General features: G+C 40.8%; 1 protein-coding gene across 2 annotated transcripts in view; it reads left to right on the forward strand.

Annotated features, from left to right (window-relative positions):
* The window catches only part of FSTL4 (follistatin like 4), a 192,253-nt gene that overhangs the window by 5,100 nt on the left and 165,628 nt on the right, over positions 1 to 21,525 (forward strand). For both annotated transcript variants that reach the window (XM_056502543.1, XM_056502544.1), the window contains exon 3: positions 9,808 to 9,841. In XM_056502543.1, coding sequence (XP_056358518.1) covers positions 9,808 to 9,841 — 34 coding nt within the window. The remainder of the gene's footprint in view (positions 1 to 9,807; positions 9,842 to 21,525) is intronic.

Below are 21,525 nucleotides of genomic sequence, written 5' to 3' on the forward strand. Positions count from 1 at the left end.
TGCCCAGCACTGTGGAGCAGGCTGTCCCTGTGGGATGCTGGATTTCTGAGCCAGAGCTCAGCACTGCTTGTGGCACAGATGTAGAGTCAGATTTTCACAGCTCTGAGGCTGAGACATGTGAATAAAGCTACAAAATACTAGAACTGTGACTTTGAGCAGTAAATTATGAATGAATGCTGGAACAACTTACTTAATTAGTTCCTGTATGTTCACTCAATGGTTGCTCAAATGTCTCAGAGTGGGAGATGGTGCAGGAGGACAGGGAAAGGACACTTGGCTGTTTTTTAGCTGCCATTGCCTTGGACACTTCTGTGCTGGCAGACACATCAGTCAGTGCCAGGCTAATGATAAACCCTTGATGGATTCCTGTTGCAATTGTATCTATTTAAGCATTTGGATTTGGTTGTAGTTGGAGGATCCCATTTCTCCCAGTCACATTCCATCTACAAACACCCAGTTATCTGCATTATATTTAAGCCAATTAAAAAAGTGCTTTTTGCTGCTTAGCAGGGCTCAAAAGTAATTTCAATGGTGTTGGATGTTCTACAGCTCTGAGGTCTGTTTCAGGTGTACTTTGTCCTTGAGGTATCCAACCTCTGTTCTGTAAAAGTGAAGGAAAACATCTCCCTTCCACACCTCCACTGTTACTTTGCTGCTGTGTGGCTTCAGGTAGTACACTGGCACTTTGTTAAACTTGTTCTTCCAGAATCTCTGGTCAATTTTCCTTTTTTATTAAAAGATTTGCATTCTTGTGCAGTAAAAAAAAATCTCATTCTTCACTAATGCTCATTAGTTTTGATTTTTTTTTTAAAGAAAGTTGCTCTGAGGAATTAAATTTTTTACTCAATTTATTTTAACATAAATCATAGAACTATTATATTACTTGAAAGACACTAATTCATTTGATCTTCCTCTAAAGACCATAATGTTATTGTACCAATTACTTGATCTTGCTTGAGGTGGAAGGATCTCAGCTAAAAATGTATTTGCTCAGGTTTGCACAGAATTTAACAAGTGTGAATATTAAAATTATGAATGTACAAAGAATGCAATTAAAATAGATTAAAGAAATGTAAGTTATAATGCAGATTTCTGAAAAAAAAAAAAAAATCTGTACAGAAAGTTTGTTTCCACAAGAAATAGTGTTTATACAATGTGGCACCAAACACCAAAATTAATCTGAAAGCTCTGAGCATAGCTTTCAGTAGGCTATAACTGAGATAATAATCCTTTGAGAGTAAACAGCAGTTACTTTCTCTTGCAGAAAATAGTTTATCTGTAACACCTTTCTAACAATATTAATCACCTGAAATCCTTTTCTAGCATTATAGGCCTTTGTTCAATTTGAAGCTCCTTATCCATGAGAAGTTTGTTAGGTTCCAAGTTTTATGGCTTGATTAATACATAGGTCCATTAACATGCATTTAAAAATACTGAATCACACTAGAAATGCTCCTAGCAAGTCACTAAAACTGTTTTAAAAATGAGTAAAATGTTAATTTGTAGGTCAAGTAATTTTGAAGTGCACTCTGATGGAAAATTCCTGTGAACCTCATCAAAGCAAATATGTGGGTATGGGTCACTGACCTTCACTAATACTTGTTCTGATTTACATAGGAACAAGTTAACTGAATCAAAAACATTGCTTAATTTATGTTCAGATTGCTAAATCAATTTCTTCATGGTATGTGGTAGAATTATTGCAGTTGTGCTTTGAATTTATTAAAGAAAGTAAGACTACAAGGTTTTCTGATCAGAAATCATCCCTCTAAAATAACAATGGTGTGGGTTTTTTTTTTGATGCACAGCCTTTTGCCCTTCAAGTTTATGGGGTGTTTCTGAGAAGAGGTTTCTTTTCTGGAATATTTTCAGTCCTGATGAGAATTGTTAATAAATATGTATATGCAGTATGAAATTCTGGTTTCAATGAAAGAGCTAAAATAGAAAAACTAATTAAAAAATGACAGCATTAGTGTTTGACTGGAAAGCTGCAACATTCCTGGCTTGTATTAATTTTGCTGGCTATGAGTGTGTTGTGTAAAACTTCTCATAGGCTGGTTCCAGGGGCTGCTGGGCTGCTCTTGAAGCTTCTGGGAATTGCATGTGAACTTGTGTGAAGCTTCTCAGGGTTGAGCCATCATGGGACTAAATCCTATTCAGTGGAATATATACCAAAATATCAGATATCTAAACCTGACTGCTCTGGGGTGTTGTTTTTGGTCCAGTTTTTGCCTCTGCCTTCAGCAAGTCTGATTGCAAGTTCAAGTTGGATGTTCTAGAAGTGACTACAATCCATGGGCAGCCCTGTGCTGGCCCAGAAGGGCTTTGGGTGTTCCACCAGGTGATGTGATCTGGGATCACCTCTTCCTTTCAGAAAGGAATTCTCAAAAAATGTAGCTGAGTCATTGCCAGTGGTAATGAAGAAAGTTCCAGTATGAGCAGACAAGAGACAATCTGGATCTGTGAAATAACCCTGGATTTGGGTTTGGAGGAGAACTTGACCAAGAGGTTCTGATGGTTCTAGCCAGCAGTGCTAGTCTGCTCAGTCTCTGCTAGGCAATCCACTCTAGTAGCTCAGGCTGATTTTTTTCAGCCTCCTGGGGTATTTTGCAAAGCATCTTAATAAATTCTGAAATTTGACAGCCAGCTTCTCTCGTTCCCTGCTTTCTCTGTGAGAGACTGGTTTCCTGTGTGTGCTGAAGCCAAGCTTTGGGCAGACCTTTCATCTCCTTTTCTGCTCCTAAAATGAGCAGAGCAGTGCTGCATGTCTTCTTCTGCCCTTCCAGGAGCTGAGCTCCTCTGACACAACTCATCACAGAGCTGCATTCTGGAAATTTAAATTCTGTATTATGTTTTCTGGGGCACTGCTGGTGGGTAGCTTGAATAATATTGTCCTAGCCTGATAGTGTGAAAGTGGAGAAGAATCCTGTGCTGTGGCACATGGAGACTTGTTTTGTGCTGGATTGTTTAAGTATTTGGATGTCACACACTCCTCAGCAGTGGCAGTAAAGGCTGGCAGATGTTCTTTGGTCTGCTCAGGGCTACAGAACCATAACTGCTCTGTGGTTTTCTAGAAATACTTAATTGCATTAATTTGACTTTCATGCTGTGCTTTTTTTGCCACCCATCCCCCTATTTAAGGAGTCTCAGGACCCTGTGCACAACTCCCACACCCCTGCAGGAAGAAGAGCTGTGTCCCTGGGGAAGCTCCTCTGCACTGAGCTCACAGCTGATGCTCCATGGGCTTTTTTTTTTCAAGGCACCATTGCCTTCTTCTTGCTGGCATTTGGCAGGTGTTGGCTCTGTTTGCTATCCATTTTTGTTCACTAATTATTACTTGAAGGAGAGAGTAGATTTCCATCCCTGGAAATGTTCAAGGCCAGGCTGGATGGGGCTCTGTGCAGCCTGGTCTAGTGGAAGGTGTTTCTGCCCATGGCAGGGGCTTGGATTTGAATGATCTTTAAGGTCCCTTTGAATTCAAACCATTCTGTGGTTCTGTTATTTTATGGAACCTGAACTGCTTAAAATCAACTATAAATGCATGGCAAACAGCTGGGCCAGACCAGCCCTTCAGTGCCCTCCTGCCCAGAATAAAGAATTTCTTTGGAGTCTACTCACAAGCCTCAACTAAACTCAAAAAACCTAAAAACTAAACCAAAACTCAACTTGTCTAAGAGTATCAATTATTTCTGGAATTTCTAGTTATATTCAGATTCTTAAATGTTGCATCACTTACTGCTGCATATGAAGAGCACAGTAGGTTATTCTGGATGACAAAGGACTCATGGGGATGATTTTGGGCTCCTTCTCACAGCAAAGTCATGTTTCCTAATCTGACAGACTAGGAAAGGATTGTTTTCTGAAGCAAGGTAAAAAATTGCAAAGGCTTTTGAGAAAAAGCTTTTTGTTTCTAATTCAAGTAGAGACACAATTTCAGAGGATGAGCTTGGAATCAAACAGGCATAGTGTATAAATTTTTATACCATTAAAAATCTAATATCCTAGTATTTATTTTAACTGTTAATAGTAGTAATGTATTGTCTACTGTGTGTATTCTTTCTGCTTTTCAGTTTGGAGAAAGGAAGAAGAGAATCAGATTTGAATTTAAATCTATTTAAATGTATATTTAAATCTATACAGCCTGCTCCTGTTTCAAGCATTAATGAAAGTACAGGGAGACAAGACTTAAGTTTATTTTTGTACCACTTTGATATGTGGTGATAATTCACTCCTTGTTACCTGCATTTATGTGGTATCTCTAACAAGCAGTAATTGCTTTTTTGTAGAGCATCCTAAATCTTAACAGGTATATTATCCCTGTGGAGATGAGAAGCTTTTGCTCTGAGCGCTGGTTACCAGAGCATCTGCAGCTCAAGGTGCTGTGGAATGTTTTGATAATATTTGTATTAAGCATGTTGAGGTCCTTCCTCTGTGTCCCCAACTTCCCCCTCTGTTTTTTTCTGTGTACTCAGAGGGCTTAAATCCTGTTTCTTATGGAATGTTCTTGTGCTTGAAGTACTAGAAAATGTGGAAGTTGGAAAAGGCAGGTACTGTGCACTTGAATAACAGCAGAACATAAGTGGTTATGGCTCCATAGTGAGTGTCAGGGATTGCCAAGATTCATCTACAGCAGATGAAACCCACTTGTTTGCAATCTCTTACAGAACAAATTCCTGTTTCCTTTGTTTATTCAAACCTCTGGTAGGATGCAGTGATGCCTCATGGTGGTCCTGCACTGCCCAGTTTCCTGGGGGCTGTCACCTTCCAGCCAAGAAAACAGAGCCCTGCTGCTGCAAGGGTGCTCTGGATGATAATGACCTTGGATTTTGGGCACTTGGAGGCTGTCCCTGGGGAGCAGGGCTCTGTGGGCTCAGGGTGCCTGGCTCTGTGCTGAGCTGTGGCACACACTGGCTGCAGGAATCGAATTTCAGTAAGTTTTCCTCATGTCACAGTTGAGCAGCTGTGAAAAATCATACTGAGATGGGGAAATGCTGGTATGATTCTGAAGAGGTGAATAAGACTAGAGTAAATCATGTTGCAAAAATAAAAGGAATCAAGGCAATCTTAACTTGGTTATGATGTGACAGAAGGTTAAACTTTCTGATATTCTGTTCAGAAGCCACTCAGCCTTAAAAGACTAAATATTTAGCAATTCTTTTTTCTAAATGTGAAATATTCTCTCTTTGAAACAAAGGCTGTAGCATAAGTGTTTAAAGGAAGACAGTTCTACTTGAAGTACTTTTGACTACCAAGCCAGGGAATTCTCAGTTTTTTTAGATTAGCAAGGGTGCATCCACAAACTTGGGATTTCTAGAAACAGCTGCCCCATGAGCTTCCCCATCACAATGTGGAAATTTATGGAATTATACCTGGGTTTCTCATCTGAGTTCAGAAATAGTAGTGGGTAAAATCAGAGATGCAGCAATTATCTCAATTAGCTACTGTATGGATGAGCAGATGATACTGTGTGATGTGAGACATCAGAGTTCCTCTTGGTGTTCATACCAGACATTACAAATCTAAATTGCCAGTGTCTGTACCAATAGCAAACTTTCTCCAAACAGTAGCACATGATCTATTTTTTTCTCATGCCTGATAAAGAAAAGTGTATGTTTTCTGCCTGATTAACATGGGTTTTTTTTTAAAATATTCTGTATTCATGGCTGTGAACAGAAAATCCTGATTGTCAGACTAAGCTGTGTATTAGTCATATGCTGTCCTGATGCTGCAGTCCCCATGCAGAGTGTCACACCAGCCCTGAACTGAGTGTCATTTCATAGAATGATTTGGGTTTGGGTCAAAACTTGTCTAATCCTAACCCCCTGCCATGGGCAGGGACACCTTCCACTATCCCAGATTGCTCCAATCCCCTTGAACATTTCCAGAGTTGGGGCAGCCCCAGCTTCTCTGGGCAGCCTGTGCCAGAGCCTCACCACCCTCACAGGGAGGAATTTATTCCTAGTATCTAATCAAATCTATCTTTTGTGTGAACCCTCACTGGAGATAAGGAGAAGGCTCTGAAGGGAGGAAGAAAATCCATGGCATGGAAATCTATTAATAGGAACAGCCACTTCTTTATTAATTTGCTAAATGAGTTAGGACTGTATATTTAGAAATTGTACAGCAGTTAGGCTGATCCTGAGAGCAGGTCCCTGGAGACCTGGAGTGTGCAGAGGTAACATTTGATTTATTGTGAGACCCAGCGTGAGCCCAGCTGCAGGGACTGGCTTTGATTTATCTGCTTGCATTGCCTTGTCTCCCACAAAGGGTCTGGTAAGGCCAGCAGTGCAGGGAACCTGTGGATCTGGAATGTTACCTGTTCTTCTGCATCTCTTCATCTGGTGCATTCATTGTTTTATTGGTTTTTTGCTGCTGGTTGTGGGGTTCTTTTGTTATGGTTTTTGGGTTATTTAAAAATTTTTTTTGTTGTTTGTTTATATAGTTTTGTTGGGTTTTTTTTTTTGTGTGTGTTTTTTTTTTTTTGTTTGGTTTGTTTGGTTTTTTGTTTGTTTTTTGCAAAGTCCCCTATATTAAATTTTTGTTATCCAAAGGGATGCCTTTTGACTAAGTCTAAGTCAGTATTAAAGGGCAAGAGACTGAAACCATTGCAAGGTTACCCAGTGGATTATTGTGCTTGAGGGCAGTTGGTATCTCTCTGGTGTTTGCTTTGGTGATCCTGCTCAGCATCATGCCCAGGGATCAGTGGCAGTAACAAACAGGGGTGGGAAATGCACAGCCAGGCATGTGAAAATCCCTAAATACTGAATGCATCCTGGGAAGTGTTCAAGGCCAGGCCAGTGGAAGTTGTCCCTGCCTGTGGCAGGAGTTTGGAATGAGATGAGTTTTACTGTTCCTCCCAACCCAAACCATTCTGTGATTCTGTACAAAACAACCTGGAAGTGCTTTTGCTGCTTTCATCCATTGCTAATGATCCCTGGTAAACCTGTTTGTGGCACACTGGCTACCAAGCACTGTTTTATGTTGTGTATTCCCCCTGTGTTGTTGGGTTTTAACTCTGCATAATGAAGTTCCCAATGCTCTGTGTTTGTTCTGAATGAAATCTGATTTATCACCAGTGCTCTGCTCATCCATGGACCCACAACTGATCATTAATCAGGAGATATAAACTAGCTCTTCTGCCTTGGCATTCCTTGTGTAAGAGCAGAAAAGGGCTTTGTGCAAACCAGTTGTTAAATCACATCAGGTTCACACAGGTTGGTACAACATGCTGCAGCTACAGGGGAGTGAAGTGTGTCACAGCAGGTACTGAACTCTGTTTGATTTTGATTTTCATCCCTCCTAATCCAGGTAGAAATATTTATCATATTTGACACTGGGCTGCTTGATCTTTCAGAGATGCAGTTTTTCTTTAGCTACATGTCTGGTGAAAAGCAATCCTGAAGCAAACACAATACATTGATTTCTACATAGTGATTAAGCACTTCAGAGTCATGCCAGATCAAAAAAAAATTCTGTAGTTGTGTTTCATTCTGTACTCCATTGACTAATGTTAAAAAGTAGAAAAGAAGTGCTAAAAGTGAACCTTGACAAATAAAACTGTTGTATTGCACTAATGAAATGCAATTTAAAGTGGTACATGAAGATGCTTTTTAGAAAAGATGGAAAATCCAAAACAATTTTGTCCCTTCAAAGCAGATTTATGCTGTGTTAAAATTAGATTTTTAGTTAAAGGAATTAGCAGTCATTAAAGGGTGACCATGAAATAAGTCTCATTTATAACCATCTGCTTTATGGCTTCTACAGAAAAGTATTCCTCAGGCAATGCATTGAAGGACTTTGTTGTCATTTTTATAAAAATAGTTTGGTTCTCTACTGGTAACTCTATTAAAACTGCTGAAACCTCAGTGTGATTTTTTTTTTTTTTTTTTTTTAAACTTGAGATCAGTATCATCCTCAAGAGAAGTCTACCTGGAGCTGTTCCCTTTTAGGTATTTTTCCATTTTTTTGTGTCCCCCTGAAATCTTGAGTGTTCTCAGTGTCTTTGGAGGTTTCTCCAGGAAAGGGATTTTTGGATTTTTGAGGGACACACCAAGTGCTGCTGTTTCCCCAGGAATGAGAAGTGATGGTTTGCAGCCTGACCTCATGTTCTCCTGCTGCAGTTCTAACAAACTTTTCCTCTGAGCCCTGCATCTGTTTTTTGAGATAGATTATATTCATCAGAGCCTACAATTATAAAGGAACAGAGTAAAAGAAGGGAAACTTTGAAGACCATCCTTTGTCTTTCATGGTGTCTGTGCAGACATGGAAATACCAAAAGGGCATTTTATAAAAGTGAGATGAGACTTGGGTGTTTGTTTAATAGAGTCTTGATAGTCTATTTCCTTTTGATCAATATAATAGTTGTAATTAGTTTTAGTGTTTCTAAGCTTTTGAACTGCAGAGAATTCAAACAGCTTGTTAGTGTGAGGAACTCTGGGAAACTTTAGAAGTATTCTTCTGTTTTGCATATATTACATTTACACAGGCCTAATGACAGCAGCTGTAGCTGAGTTTTTTTATCCCGTGCCCCACCTCTCAAACTAATATTTTGAAAAGCTCAGAGAGGTCCCTGGAGTATAACTGCCTGCACAGCTCAGAGCTCTGCTGCTTAGAGGATAAATGCTTTGAAGTCTGTACTAATCCTGAATGCCATTTTACATATTGCTCAAGATCACTGAGGTGGTATCCTACAGGGAATAATGACAGTATTTTTATAAGCAAATACCCATTTTTTTTGTTTATCCCCTTCAGCTGACTTGAAGGGTGCCAAGGAGACCATTTCTGCTGCTCTGATCCTTCTCTGATGTGGTGGAAGCTTTGTTTTGAGGAAGGCAGCTTGTGATGGTGTGAGGAAGGAGCAGCAGCATCTGCTGCCTGCACAAGTGATGGCAAAGGACAGGATAACCTGTGACGTGTTTGGGCCAGGGTCTGGCTGATGTGAGGTGGCCCCTGGGCTGGAGGAGACCCAGCTGTGGCTCTGGGAGGGGCAGGGGGCAGAAAGGGGCATTTCTGTGGGCAGTAAATGGGACTGGAGCACTGCAGTGAGGGGTGCCAGAGCCTGGCTCAGCCTCCCTCCACCACTGAGGCACTCCAGATGGGCTGCACAGTGCCACTATTTCTGATACTGGCTGCAAGAAGTAACTGGAACACATCTGAAATTAACCCATAAATCATGTTACTGTGTGGAATTAAATATTTATTCCTCTGATGTCTCACCCTTAGGATAAGCAGATAGTGTTGCCTGGGAACGCAATACCTTTGGAGACAGAGTTGTTTTAAAACAAGTTTCTATATTAGAGGTGGTTGTGATGCTTTGCAAAAAAAAAAAAAAATGCAAAAAAATAACATGCAAAAAAAATTATGTAGTTGTGCAAGGGTTGAAATGAACCCTCAGCTTTCAGCATGAGGAGTCCAGGGGCTTTGAAATTCAGATATTTGAAGAAGTCTGTGCTAAAAATATCTGTAATGGCACCTCCTTCCTCAACCCCAAATCTTTGGTGTAGTGATAACTCTCCTAACTGCTCCCTTTTTACATCAATAGAAGGAAAAAAAAAATCCATTTTCAAGACAAATGTTGTGTTTTACAATGTATCACACAGTGATAAGTCATTTTAGGTGTTGTATCCATTAAGTATCTGTGGACAAACTAAAATGTGTCTTTGTAATTACTCCTCAGTTATTATATTGAGCTTCATAGATGCTTCCCTGGTCAGTGACTAATGTTTTTAGGGGGATTTGTTCATCCTGCTTTTCAACAATTCTTGTATTTAATAAAAAACACAACAAAAATTCTCTTTTTCCTTATAGGACTCCAGAAGGCTTGAAGTTACAAGAAGAAAAGGTAGGAAAACCAGTTTTCTTTCAGTGTTTGTGTTGGGTTGAGTATTTTTGCAGTATAACAAGCATGAGTTCACACACTTGAAAAGTTGTGCTGCTGTGGGTTTTCCAACAGTCTGTGCCAGGTGCTTGTCTGACAGTGTTGAAACTGTAAATTTTTAATTTTTTTTTTTTTAAAGAAAAGGTGCTCTTTAAGCACAGAATTGCATGATGGCATTGGGTGTGCCTGTCAAGGTTTGGGTGCTGGCAGGGCATCTACATGGCTGAAGCTGAAGGAAGATAATTTTGATTAGATATTAGGAAGAAATTCTTCCCTGTGGGGGCAATGGGACCCTGGCACAGCTGGGGCTGCCCCATCCCTGGAAGTTCAAGGCTTGGAGCAACCTGGGACAGTGGAAGGCATGGCAGGGGGTGGAACTGGATGAATTTTAAGGTCCTTTCCAACCCCAAACATTCTGTGCTAAACTCAAAACCTGGAGAATTTCAGGGAGAGAAGCTGCAGACAAGGCTGTCCATGGCTCAGCACACCTCAGCTCCACACAAGGTGCACTGATGCTCTGGGACCAGCTCTGGGACCAGCTCTGAGATCAGCTCTGGGACCAGCTCTGGGACCAGCTCTGGGATCAGCTCTGGGATCAGCTCTGGGATCAGCTCTGGGACCAGCTCTGGGACCAGCTCTGGGACCAGCTCTGGGAGCTCTGCTGCCTCAGTCACTAATTGGCTTCTGGCAGGAGTGGCTCTGTGATGGCTCCTGGCAGCTGAGGGAGAATTGGCCATCAAAGAGCTCATTCTGGTTGTCATTAATTTTGATTTTGTTCAGCAGATGTTTTCTGGATCAGGCAGTTGCTTTCCTCATCTGTCTTGGTAGAATGTGGAGCAGGTGGCACTCTCCTGTTCAGTGGATTAATGCATTCCCTGTTCCCTTTCTTGAATTGCTTCAGGCATCCTGTATGTTGGGAAGAGGTTGCAACTACCAATGTTTTACTGCATAATCAAAGAAGGTCAGGTCCAAGGGTAACTTGTAATTTGGGCAAATAATCTGCTTTTTTTTTTTTTTTTTTTTTTTCCTTCTGTGAGGCTGAGGCAGAAGAGAGACTTGAATTAATTAAAAATACATTATTTCTAAGGGTCAAATCTATTTAATTTAGATGTCCAGTGCATGTGTGTGTTTGGTCAAACTTCTGCCACTTTTCCTGAAGAAATACAGTTCTATTGTACTTCCCTCAAACTGAGGAGGGCTCTTGGGTGGTCAAGGCTGCTTTGGGATTCAGAAAAGCATCTTGGTGTTGTGGGCATGGACACATTTCAGGCATGCTGTGGCTGTAGTTTGTGGTGCAGTCCATTGTGGGCACAGGGACTGAATCCAGTCTTGTGGGTACTTTTTCAGATATGAGTTCTATTTCCAAAGCTTTCTTCCCAATGAAAGTAACCAGCACATATGAGAGCTTAAAGACAGCAATTTCTGAAATGAGGACTGAGTTTAAAGATTGTATGCTTGGAGAATGTTGCTGCAGAGCAATAACTGAATTTGGAGATGAGTGCCTCAAGACACCAAATTTCCAGGCTAAGTGAGGCTGACTGGTAATTGCTTTCAGAGGATGGGTAAGACTTAACTTTTAGTTTGAGGGATAAAACCATAATTTTTTTCAGAAGTGAATTTAAGGTAATGAACTTCTCTGTTAGAAGCTTCTTAGATCCGTGGCTGGAGTGAAGGGGGTGACAACTGAGGGAATAAAAATTTATGGATAAATTTGGCTTATGCCCTGCAAGGCAATATGTGAATTATCACATCTGTCTAAAGAACTGCAAACTCCTCAGAGGTCAAGAAAATGCTAACAAACATGGTAAATACCTCTTGATCACAAAAGCCTGTGGATTTCCAGAGCTACCTGGGGATTTTCAGCAATGTTTTAAGTATCTTCCTCTCTGGAGTTATTCCTCAATAGTGTCTGTAAAATAATTCAACTAAAGGCTCCTTCAAAAACCTCTTCAGTATTGAAATGTGCACAGAGCAGATATTATTTGATGTAACAAAAAAAATTACAGCAGGATTAGAATGTTTATTATGCACACAAAAGGATATCTTGTAATTTTTGTGATATGGTATGAGGTGACTCTAAGATCCAGGCCTTTTTCCCCCTAAAAATGGTAATTTTTGCAGGTAATGTTTTTTTTACCTGAAGAAATGAGTGGATTGGAAGAGGTTGGGGGTTGGAGGTTTATCCTTGTTCTGTTCCCTTGGTAGAATTTTTGGCTTTCTCTTGAAAAGCCGAAAAACTAAAAAATATCTCATAGAAACACCCACAAATGTGGGAGCTGAGCAGACTTACTCTGTATCTGCTTTTATTATACCAGGCTTATGGGTGATCCAAGATGATTAGAAAAAGAGCTTTTGGTGAAAGGAGGGGCAATCCTGGTTTAGACTTTTCAGAATTTTTCTTTATTTTGGGACAAAAGGTTTGAATCCTTTAGATTTAGAGCAGACACTTTTCTTTCAAAGGGAACAAAGCCTTGATTGCTGTTGAGCATGAAAACACTTTTTTCCTTTTTTTTTTTTTTTAGTTGTGGATGAGTGTAGTTAAACTGGAAGGCTTTTGGTTTCCAAAGTGTCAGGATTACATATGCTGGAGGATTTTTGAACCTGCTCCAAAGCCCATTGCAGTCAATGAATGGTTTTCCTTTGACTTCCATGGCATGAGATCAGCAGTAATTGTGTGATCTTTTAATTGCTGTGGTATGGAGGAGAGATGCTTCCCTGACTGCAGCTGGCAGCCACCTCTCAGTGATGGCTGGAGACTGATTTTCTTATCAATGGAAATGGAAATTCCTGCAGAACTGTTTTGTTCCTGGGATCTCTAAGTGGTGTGCAAATATTACCCTTTTTGACTAAAAATAATTTTTTTAATAAAAAAAACAAACCTCAGTCTGGGATTTGATCAGAAGCTGCAGGAATATTTTACTAAATTCACTTGAAATTTGGCTCCAAGTTGGTCACACATATGACCCACTGTGGTATCAATCTATTATGCACATACAATAGAAACCAGAATATGGGATAGGGTGTCAGGTTTTGTGCTGTGCTTTGAAAACAAACAAACTCCCAACCAGCCAAAAAAAACTCAAAATGCAAACTCAAGAAACCCTGTCATGTGATAAACCAGCACAGGATTTGAATACCATCCTTCTGTATTGCTCTGTTGAGCTAAAATCACAGGGCAGGTTTGGGCAGGGAGCAGTTTTCTCTTTTCCCATTTTTATGTTAAATTTCCATAATTTTTCCTGCCCTTAGTGCACAGGAAAGGGGAATGGAGCCGAAAGATGAATAACATGCACACTCCTAGCTGTCTAGAGCAGTGTAATACTTGAGGAGAGCAGATGGGGAAGAGCAGAACAGGAGTGGGGAGCTGGGAACAGCAGCAGTTTGTGCAGATCATGGACAGAGCAGGCATTTAGTGAAAGGGATGAAGTGTCAGAATGGTTGGGGTTGGAAGGAACCTTAAAGCCCATCCCATTCCACCCCCTGTAATGGGCAGGGACACCTTCCACTATCCCAGGTTGCTCAAAGCTCCATCCAACCTGGCTTTGGACACTTCCAGGGATGGGGCAGCCACAGCTTCTCCAGGCAACAAGGGCCATTGTCCCACCACCCTCACAGGGGAGAATTTCTTCCTAAAATCTATGTAATCTGATGAGAAGACCCTGTGCAGGAAACTGGGAGACTGAAGGGTGTGTGTTAGATTGGCAGAAACACAGGACCCAGTTTATAGAGAGCACGTGCAGACACTGGCAGGGTTTGATTTTAAAGATTGGTGACTTTTCCCTGTGTAATGAGTGTACATGAATGCATAATACTTAGCTGTTGCTGTAAATTACACCATACAACTTATATATGTTAAAGTGTATTTGTGTCTGCCAAATTCCCCATGTCTGGCAGAACAGAGCCTCCAGTGGTTTCCCCAGTTATTTTAGTGGCAAGGACACAGGAACTAATTTCTGCAATTTCTGGAGCTGACAAATGTTCCTGTTCCAGTTGGCACTGTGGGGTTGAAGGATGCTGAGTACTAGAACAGATTGTCTGCTGAGCAGAACTATGCCCAAGCATATGTATAGTCACATTTAGCATAAAGAGCCAGGTCTTCAGTAGATAGAAATAAGCAAAGCTCTGCTGAGTTAATGGACCACATTTGCTTTTTACTAGCTGAGAATCTAACCCAAGAACTTAAAACTTTTAATTTGTTTTTATGTTGTTCACAATCATTTGTTCAACAAATTAGTGTCAAAAGATGCTTTTGAAACCTTTCAGCCAAGAAATGTTCAAGCAAATTGCTTCTGCTCTGACCATATAATCTTATTAAATGAGATGCAACTCTAGATTTATTCAGACAGATGACACATGCTGCCATAAAGATACAAACTTTAAATATCTGGTTTGAATTAAAACTTCTTTGAAGTTTTCACAGACTCTGTGCTGTGGATGTCCTGTTTGTATATATTTATTACAGATGCACAATGGTCATTGTTACACTGTGATTCCTAATAGAATATAGTGCACCTTAAGCTTTCCCAAGTTGCCAGAGTTTTACTGAAAAATCTCTGCATCAATTAGCAGTGGTAGAGGATTGACCCAACAGCTTAAGAAATATTTCATTATTCTCCACTTGACATCAATTTTTATGTCTGTAGTGGTTTCAGCAACTGGGCAGAAACACCAATTTTGTGTTTTGATTTGCCAATTTAAGTTTTCCCAGCCAAGGCACCAATTTATGTGGTGGGTTTAGCCTTGGTCAAATTGCCAGTGCACCCACTAGAATTATTTACTCATTTCCTGCTGTAAGACAGGATTAGGACGAGGAGCAAAGCAGGCTCAAATTTGAAGGATATAAAGAAAACTTTACAAACAGAAACTAAAAGAAATAAGAATCAGAATAAAACCTTCAGAACACATTCTCCTGCCCCCACACCCTTTTTTCTTTCACACTGATAATGTACTGAAACAAATCAGTTTGCCATCTCTAAAACAGTCTTTCTCCAGTTTACAAGGGGAGAGGAGTCTCCCTCTTGTCTATGGAGACTTCTCCCCAGGAAACAGTTCTCTTGTGGTTTCAATTTCCACAAATAGCAGCTGCCTGGGAAACCTTCAGTAGTGAAATCCCTCCCATTTTTTCAGCTTTTCCACAGCTGAATTTATGGACCATGTCAACTCATGGGGTTTCATTTTAAGGGTGAGCAGTTCAGAGCAAAGTTCCCTTCATCTAACTCTGAAATCATCTTCAGCTCTGGGGACAGAGATCTCTTCATCCCTAGGGGCAAAGGGCATCACACTCCTCTCTCTCTGTTCAAACTTCTCATGGGATCACTACTTCAACATCTGCTAACTTCAGCACAAATGCCTTTGCTGATGTCTACAGTGTGAGTGCTCCACCACCCCATAGGCATTCCATGATTTACAGGGAAAAAAGAGTCTGATTTATCCATCACATCCTCTCCATAGCTTACAAGAGGATTTCAGTCCAAGACATCTCATCCCCTCCTCCAGCTGGGACCTGACTCTTCTTCCTGACCTTGATGTCTCCATGCTGTTTCTGTGTGTGTCTTCATCTCTGCTCTTTTCTTTCTTTCACTCAAGAGAGGATGAAAGGTCTGCAAGTCCCATCTGTGCAGTGGAAGAGTTAATATCTTTCCCAGGCCTGTGGATGGTGGTGTGATTCCTGCTGGGTGGTGGGAGCTGCTCACACTGGCTGCTCTGGGTACATTTCTGTTCTCTGGCTTTTGCTTTTTTTGGGGGGCCCAACCTGGCCCAGACTTCCTGGGCTGTGTTCGTCTTCATGTGTGTGTTCACAAAGGTGCATTAACTTTTTTCATTGGTGTAACAGTGTGTCAGTATTGAAAATCAGACACTGATTGTTTTTTTTTGTCAGGTCTAAAGGAAGCTGCCAAGGTCCTTATAGGGAATTATTTCCATACTAGCTCCTTTCCTTTCTAAAAAAAATTAAAAAAATAAATTAATACAAACCACCACGCTGTCCTACATGAAAAACTGAGTCATGGTTATAAAACAGTAATGCCCTTCAGAAATTCTGTTTACTTCCTCCTTTCTCTTTGCCCACTTCAAATTTTTTGCCTCTCCATGGAAGATGACAGGCACTCCAAAATTGGCAGGAATGATAAGCTGCTCTCCTGAAATCCTTCAGGAACACAAAGTGGTCAGCTGTAATTACTTTTGTAGTAAATCACCTATTAATTTCTCATTATGTTGGTTTTTTCCCCTATTACTGGAATAAAAAAAAAAATCTGCTTTTTTCCTTATGACCAAAAATCAGTAGCTGTGCCTGTGTTGCTCTTTAGAAGCAACTGTACCCCCAGAATCCTGGTTGTCTGATGCCAGTTGCATCCAGATATGACATGAAAGCCAATATTTGTATGTATAGGCTCTGTACAGAGCTGGGTGTTCAGAAGCACACCGGCTGTATTTCAGGATATTCCTCTGAATTCTGAAGGACAGCTTTTACATTAGAAATACCTGTTTTGTTGAATTACAAGTTGCAATATTTTCCATTATTGTTATACTGGTTTTAACAATTACTCAGTCTTTACGTCAAATGAAGTTTTTTGTTTCCTCCCATCTTATCTGCTTTATTTTCATGGAAAGTTTTTTATCTCTGGCTTTGCCATTCACTAAAAACATATGCTTTGAAATCTGTTACCCAGGGAAGGATATTTGCATCAAGATATTAGTCTGATGTTTAGTGCCTGTGTTTCCAAACTTATGAAACCACAGTTGCTCAGCTTGCTTTATACTTCATCCTACTTGAACACCTAGGTCTAGTTGGGAAGGGGCAAAGTTGCTCCCACACATTTATCAGCAGTGGTGTTTAATTATAACTTGGCATATTTCATGCTTTTAAGTGGCCAGATTTAAAGAGGGAGTAAAAGCAAGTGTAGGGGGAAGAACCTCAAATAGTCAACACTTTAGCCACTGCTAGGCACAGTAGTAAGTTAAACAGGAATGTGAATGCTCCTGGGAAGTTTTATTATTGCTGCTCATATTGCACATGTGTCTGGGACAAGGAGCAGAGAATTGCAGGTCAGCCAGGGAGTTTCTGAGCAGCTCCTGTACCAAACAGGGCTGGTCCTGGTGGTTACATCTGGCTGACAAATGACTGTTTGTGGAGGTGGATTGTTTCTGAAAATGTGAAGCAGCTGTGGTTTAGCCCAGCTTTGCCATAGGCATAGCAAACCCCTTGCATGCCCAGGTCTCTGGTGGAAACAGTGTGATATTGCAGAGCTAAGGTTCTTGTAAATGGATCCATCAGTTTCTCTAGTTGAATACTTTGGGGCAGGAGGAGGAATGAATTCTCTTCATGGTAGAATGGGCATGACTGTTTAGTAAGTAAATATAATAGTCTGCTTTGCTAGAGTAGCAGATGGATGGACCTGAAGGAGCTGTAGTGAAAACTTCTTGAGTGGCAGGAAATCAGGAAACTGTTTCCCAGCAGCAGGTTGGATCAAGGAGCTTGTAGACAAGCTTAGAAAGTGGACAGACTTCAGTTCCCAGTGTGGGAAGAGGGAAAAGATGGAGATGAGCCAGAAATCTGAGACCTTGTGAGGATTTACAGGGAGATACAAAATAACATATAAATGTGTTCCATACCACTATAGATCATAAACAGGTATCCCCAGTGCAGAGGGCTGAAGTAGGATGTGCCTGAAGGCATCTCTCTTTTTCCATCTGAAATCAGAACAAACTGTGCTGATTTGGCAGCTGAAAAAGCTGCTTGTGCTGTTGGCTTCTGTCATTCCTTGACTCCACAGACTTCTCTACTTTTTCCATCTACACTGGCAGTCTTTTGGAAGATGCTGCTTTGCCCTATAAACCTTGTTTTGGCTGCATCTGCATCCTCTCCAAAGCACTTTTCTCCAGCTGATCCAGAGCTGTAAAGCAGGACTGGTTTGCACTGGTCTTCTAAGATACTCTGTCTTTAAGAATAACAGGACATATTTTCAGATAAATGGGCTTTTCTTAAGTGTCATTAGCAGCAGCCAGGTTGAAATGCACAGTGAGGTTTGAAGTCATGTTGGATTTAATTTTTTTGGTTGTTTCCAGTGATGTGTGGTTCTTTCTAAGAAATTCTACTTTTGGGTCCAGCCATATAACTCTGGTGAAATGCTGTTGTAGCAGAGAGCATTGCACAATGTGGAAGCCCCTCTCATAGGGAGCAAATGTCTGATGCTAACACATGATATTGAAAGTGCAAATGCACTGTAAACCCAGAGTTTTCAGACCAGCTATAACATAAACTCATTTGTAAGGGTTGAATAGAAAAACTGGCAGCACGTTTCTGATAATGGCAATATAATGTAATCTGCAAACACTCTCCAACAAATCAGTTTATCCAGCATGTCCTAGATATTAGAAAAATGAGTAAACTTGGACTTTGAGACAAAAGACCCAAAGTCCAGGATCACTTCTGGGTCCAGTTATATTTTTGAGTAGTGATTTTTGAACATGCTACTAGTCTACCTAATATGTGTAAGAGCATGGTGTATTTTCAATTTCAGACTTAATAGGTTCAATATGCCCAACATGCCATTTCTTCCCAAACTGAGCTTTAACTGTAAGGCAGAGCAATTGGGATAATATTACTGGAGCTTCAACTGACAGCTCAAATATGCGTTAAAAATGAGAGAGGGATAACCCTCTTTGTTCTCTCCTAGTTCAGGTATTTATTCCCAGGTGGTCATGGCCTCAGCCTGTGGGTGATGGAGTTGTGGAGCCTGTCACTGGGTTAGCCCAGCTAGGGGCTGGTTATGGCAGAGGAGGCTCTAAGGGAGTTCTGGTGGCCTCTCCTGGAGGTGACCAGGGCAGTGGCTGAGGCCATCAGTGACCTTTGCAGTGCTTAACTGTGGGACTGTCATATTCTTGCACCACATCCTGCTCTGGCCAAACCTGGCAGAATCATAGAATCCCAGAATGATTTGGGTTGGAAGGGACTTTAAAGGTTATTTCATTTCAGCCCCCTGCCATAGGCAGGGATAACTTCCACTATTCCAGGTTGCTTCAAGTCATGTCCAAGCTTGGCTTGAACACTTCCAGGGATGGGACAGCCACAGCTTCTCTGGGCAGCCTGTGACAGAGCCTCACTACCCTCTCAGGGAAGAAATTTTTCCTAACAGGATGTGAAGAATGAACCATTGAGGTGTTTGGTGCCAGAGCCATGCCCCTGGCTGCTGCCATAGCAAGTTCTCTGCTTAAGTTAGTGGTTTTCAGGGGGCTCTGCTTTGTCTGGAAATGGTTCTTTTGGACTTTACATTTCTAAGCAAATTAGCATGTTTCAGTATATTTTTTAATAAGAACTTACAAGCCTGTGAAATGGTCCAGTTGTTCTTGGTGCTTGGGAAAGAAAAATCTGCTCTGTGTAAAGTAATGTAATTACTTTTCTAAAGGAGTTTTTATTATGCATCTAACTGCACATTTATTGTACTTGATAGACCCAAATAAATCCAGAACAGAATGAATAAGCCATTTTGGTCCATTGGGTAAATAAAAGAGGTAAAGCATTTATAAATATGTATTTAGTCAGCAGAGCTGATTGGCCACTCAGCAACTGCTCCAATGTCTCAGTAATCCAAATTTAATAGACTTCCATAAATATTTCCTTGTTCATCATGAGACAGAAGTTATTTATCCATGCCATACTGTTTGCTTGTGTTTGATGAGAACTTTTGAAGAATATTAGACAGGTTTTTTGTTTTGCATATAATGGGCACTGTGTGTTTATGAAGTAGCATGAGAGTGATCCTCATATTTTTGTCCCCATCTCCTCCTCATTATTATTCTTGCCTCTCCCTCATAGGTGGTGTGTCTTTTTGTAATTTTTTTTACTCTCTCAATTTTAATGAGGGTAAGATGTGTCTTCTTTCTGCTGAACTTCTGTCTGACAAAGTGTCTTTAATGATGTTACAGTCACTAGGGCTGAGTATCAGCCCAGGTGCTTTTCCTAATTGAGTGTAAAACTATTTGACTCCTTTCAGGTATCACAAAACTCATCCAGTAACATGTTTTACCAGGATGAAACTAGCATATGTGAAAAGTGATTCTGGACCCATAGACTTCAAAGCTGGTTCCTTCCAAAGGCATAAGTTGGATTTTGGCTTTTAAATTTGTTCAGCACAGGGGATCAGCTTTGTTATCAATGTATCTGTTCCTGGGGTTTGTGTACACAATAGTTGTTGCAAAGGCTGAAATCTATCTTGTGCAGCCAGCAGATAATAGCATCAAATTATGCTCTAGCTTGGAAAATATAAAATACCAGAAAAAAAAGTGTTGTGTTTTCCATCTGCAGATTTGGAAATTTTTCAAAATGTCACTTCCTACAAGATTTCAATTTAGTTTCCCGTTGCAACTGCAAAATAGGTGACAGTGGCATGCAGTGCCCTTGCTTCTAGTTGTTTTGCTTTTCCCATTGAAATTCTGTGATATGAATTGCTTATAATAGGATCTTTTTTTCTTTATTTTTCATGTCTGAATGCTTTAAAGAATAATTTTTCTTTGTTATTGAAGTTAGATTTTTTTATTATCCTAGTTTTTATTACATAGAATTATTTCTTCTTTGCCCATACTTGTTTTTCAAAACTTATTAGTTTTTCCTAAATTATATAATAGTCATATTTAGGTTTGAACTCCTATTGCCTGTTAAACACAGAAGTTCATCAGCTGCTTTTAACAGAATCAACATTGTGGCAGCCCTTATTCCCTGGGAAATAGAATCAGTGAAGCCAGAAATTGGAAGCAGCCTATGCAGCCTCTGCTGTTATCAATGGGTCCAACTCTGCTGGCACCAATGTCAGTGAGAGATGATCCATTGCCAGAGACATTTTCATGGGAAAACACCAGTGTGTGAAAAGACAGGGTGGCTGTGGTTTGAGCAGAGATCCCAGCCTGTCAGATGCTTGTGTGAGCACCCCAAGATGCTGATGGGATTTCCTTGTGTGCAGAGTTGGGATCCAAGCTACATCTGAACACTGTGCAACAATTAAATATCTGTGTGACCCACAGCAAATTCTGATAAGTGAAGAAGGACATTCTCCTTTCTCTGTCATGGTACTTGAAGCAGAGCCCCTCAGCAGCAGGATGAGACCCTGAGGGCTCTGTCAGAGAGGGGCTCATACCTTGCTGGTCTGGGTGGCTGAACTAGTGTGCCTGTTCCTGGTGCTGATTTTGGAACTAGAGCTGGAGTCACAGGAAAGTTGGAGAGAAGTACAGGTTTTTACATGCTTGTAAAACCAAGCTGGATGGGTTTTGCCATCATGATGGTGAACTGGCCAGCCAGGGCCCCAGTGTGTCTGCTGGATATAGGACTGTAACAGCTTCTAGTGAGTTGGGGGTTTCAAGACCAGTGAGGAGCAAGTCTTGACTGTAAGGCAGAGCCTATGGATTAAGTCAAAGCCCTTACCAGTACACTGAATTATCCAGAAAGCCCTGACTGCTCCTCAGTACTACAAGGCATCCCAATTAGAGCTGTCTTCACCAAGGTAGCAGTAAAGGAGCAGAGACAGCAGAAAGACTCTCTTTTCCTTTTGTATATATAACAAATGCTTCCTACCTGGGGAGGTTTGCATTTGGATGACACTTGTAAGTATATTCCAAACAGGTCAGCTGGATTAGAGAGAGTGCTAAGTGATCATTTT

The sequence above is a fragment of the Oenanthe melanoleuca genome, chromosome 13, assembly GCF_029582105.1.
Source record: "Oenanthe melanoleuca isolate GR-GAL-2019-014 chromosome 13, OMel1.0, whole genome shotgun sequence".
NCBI lineage: Eukaryota > Metazoa > Chordata > Aves > Passeriformes > Muscicapidae > Oenanthe > Oenanthe melanoleuca.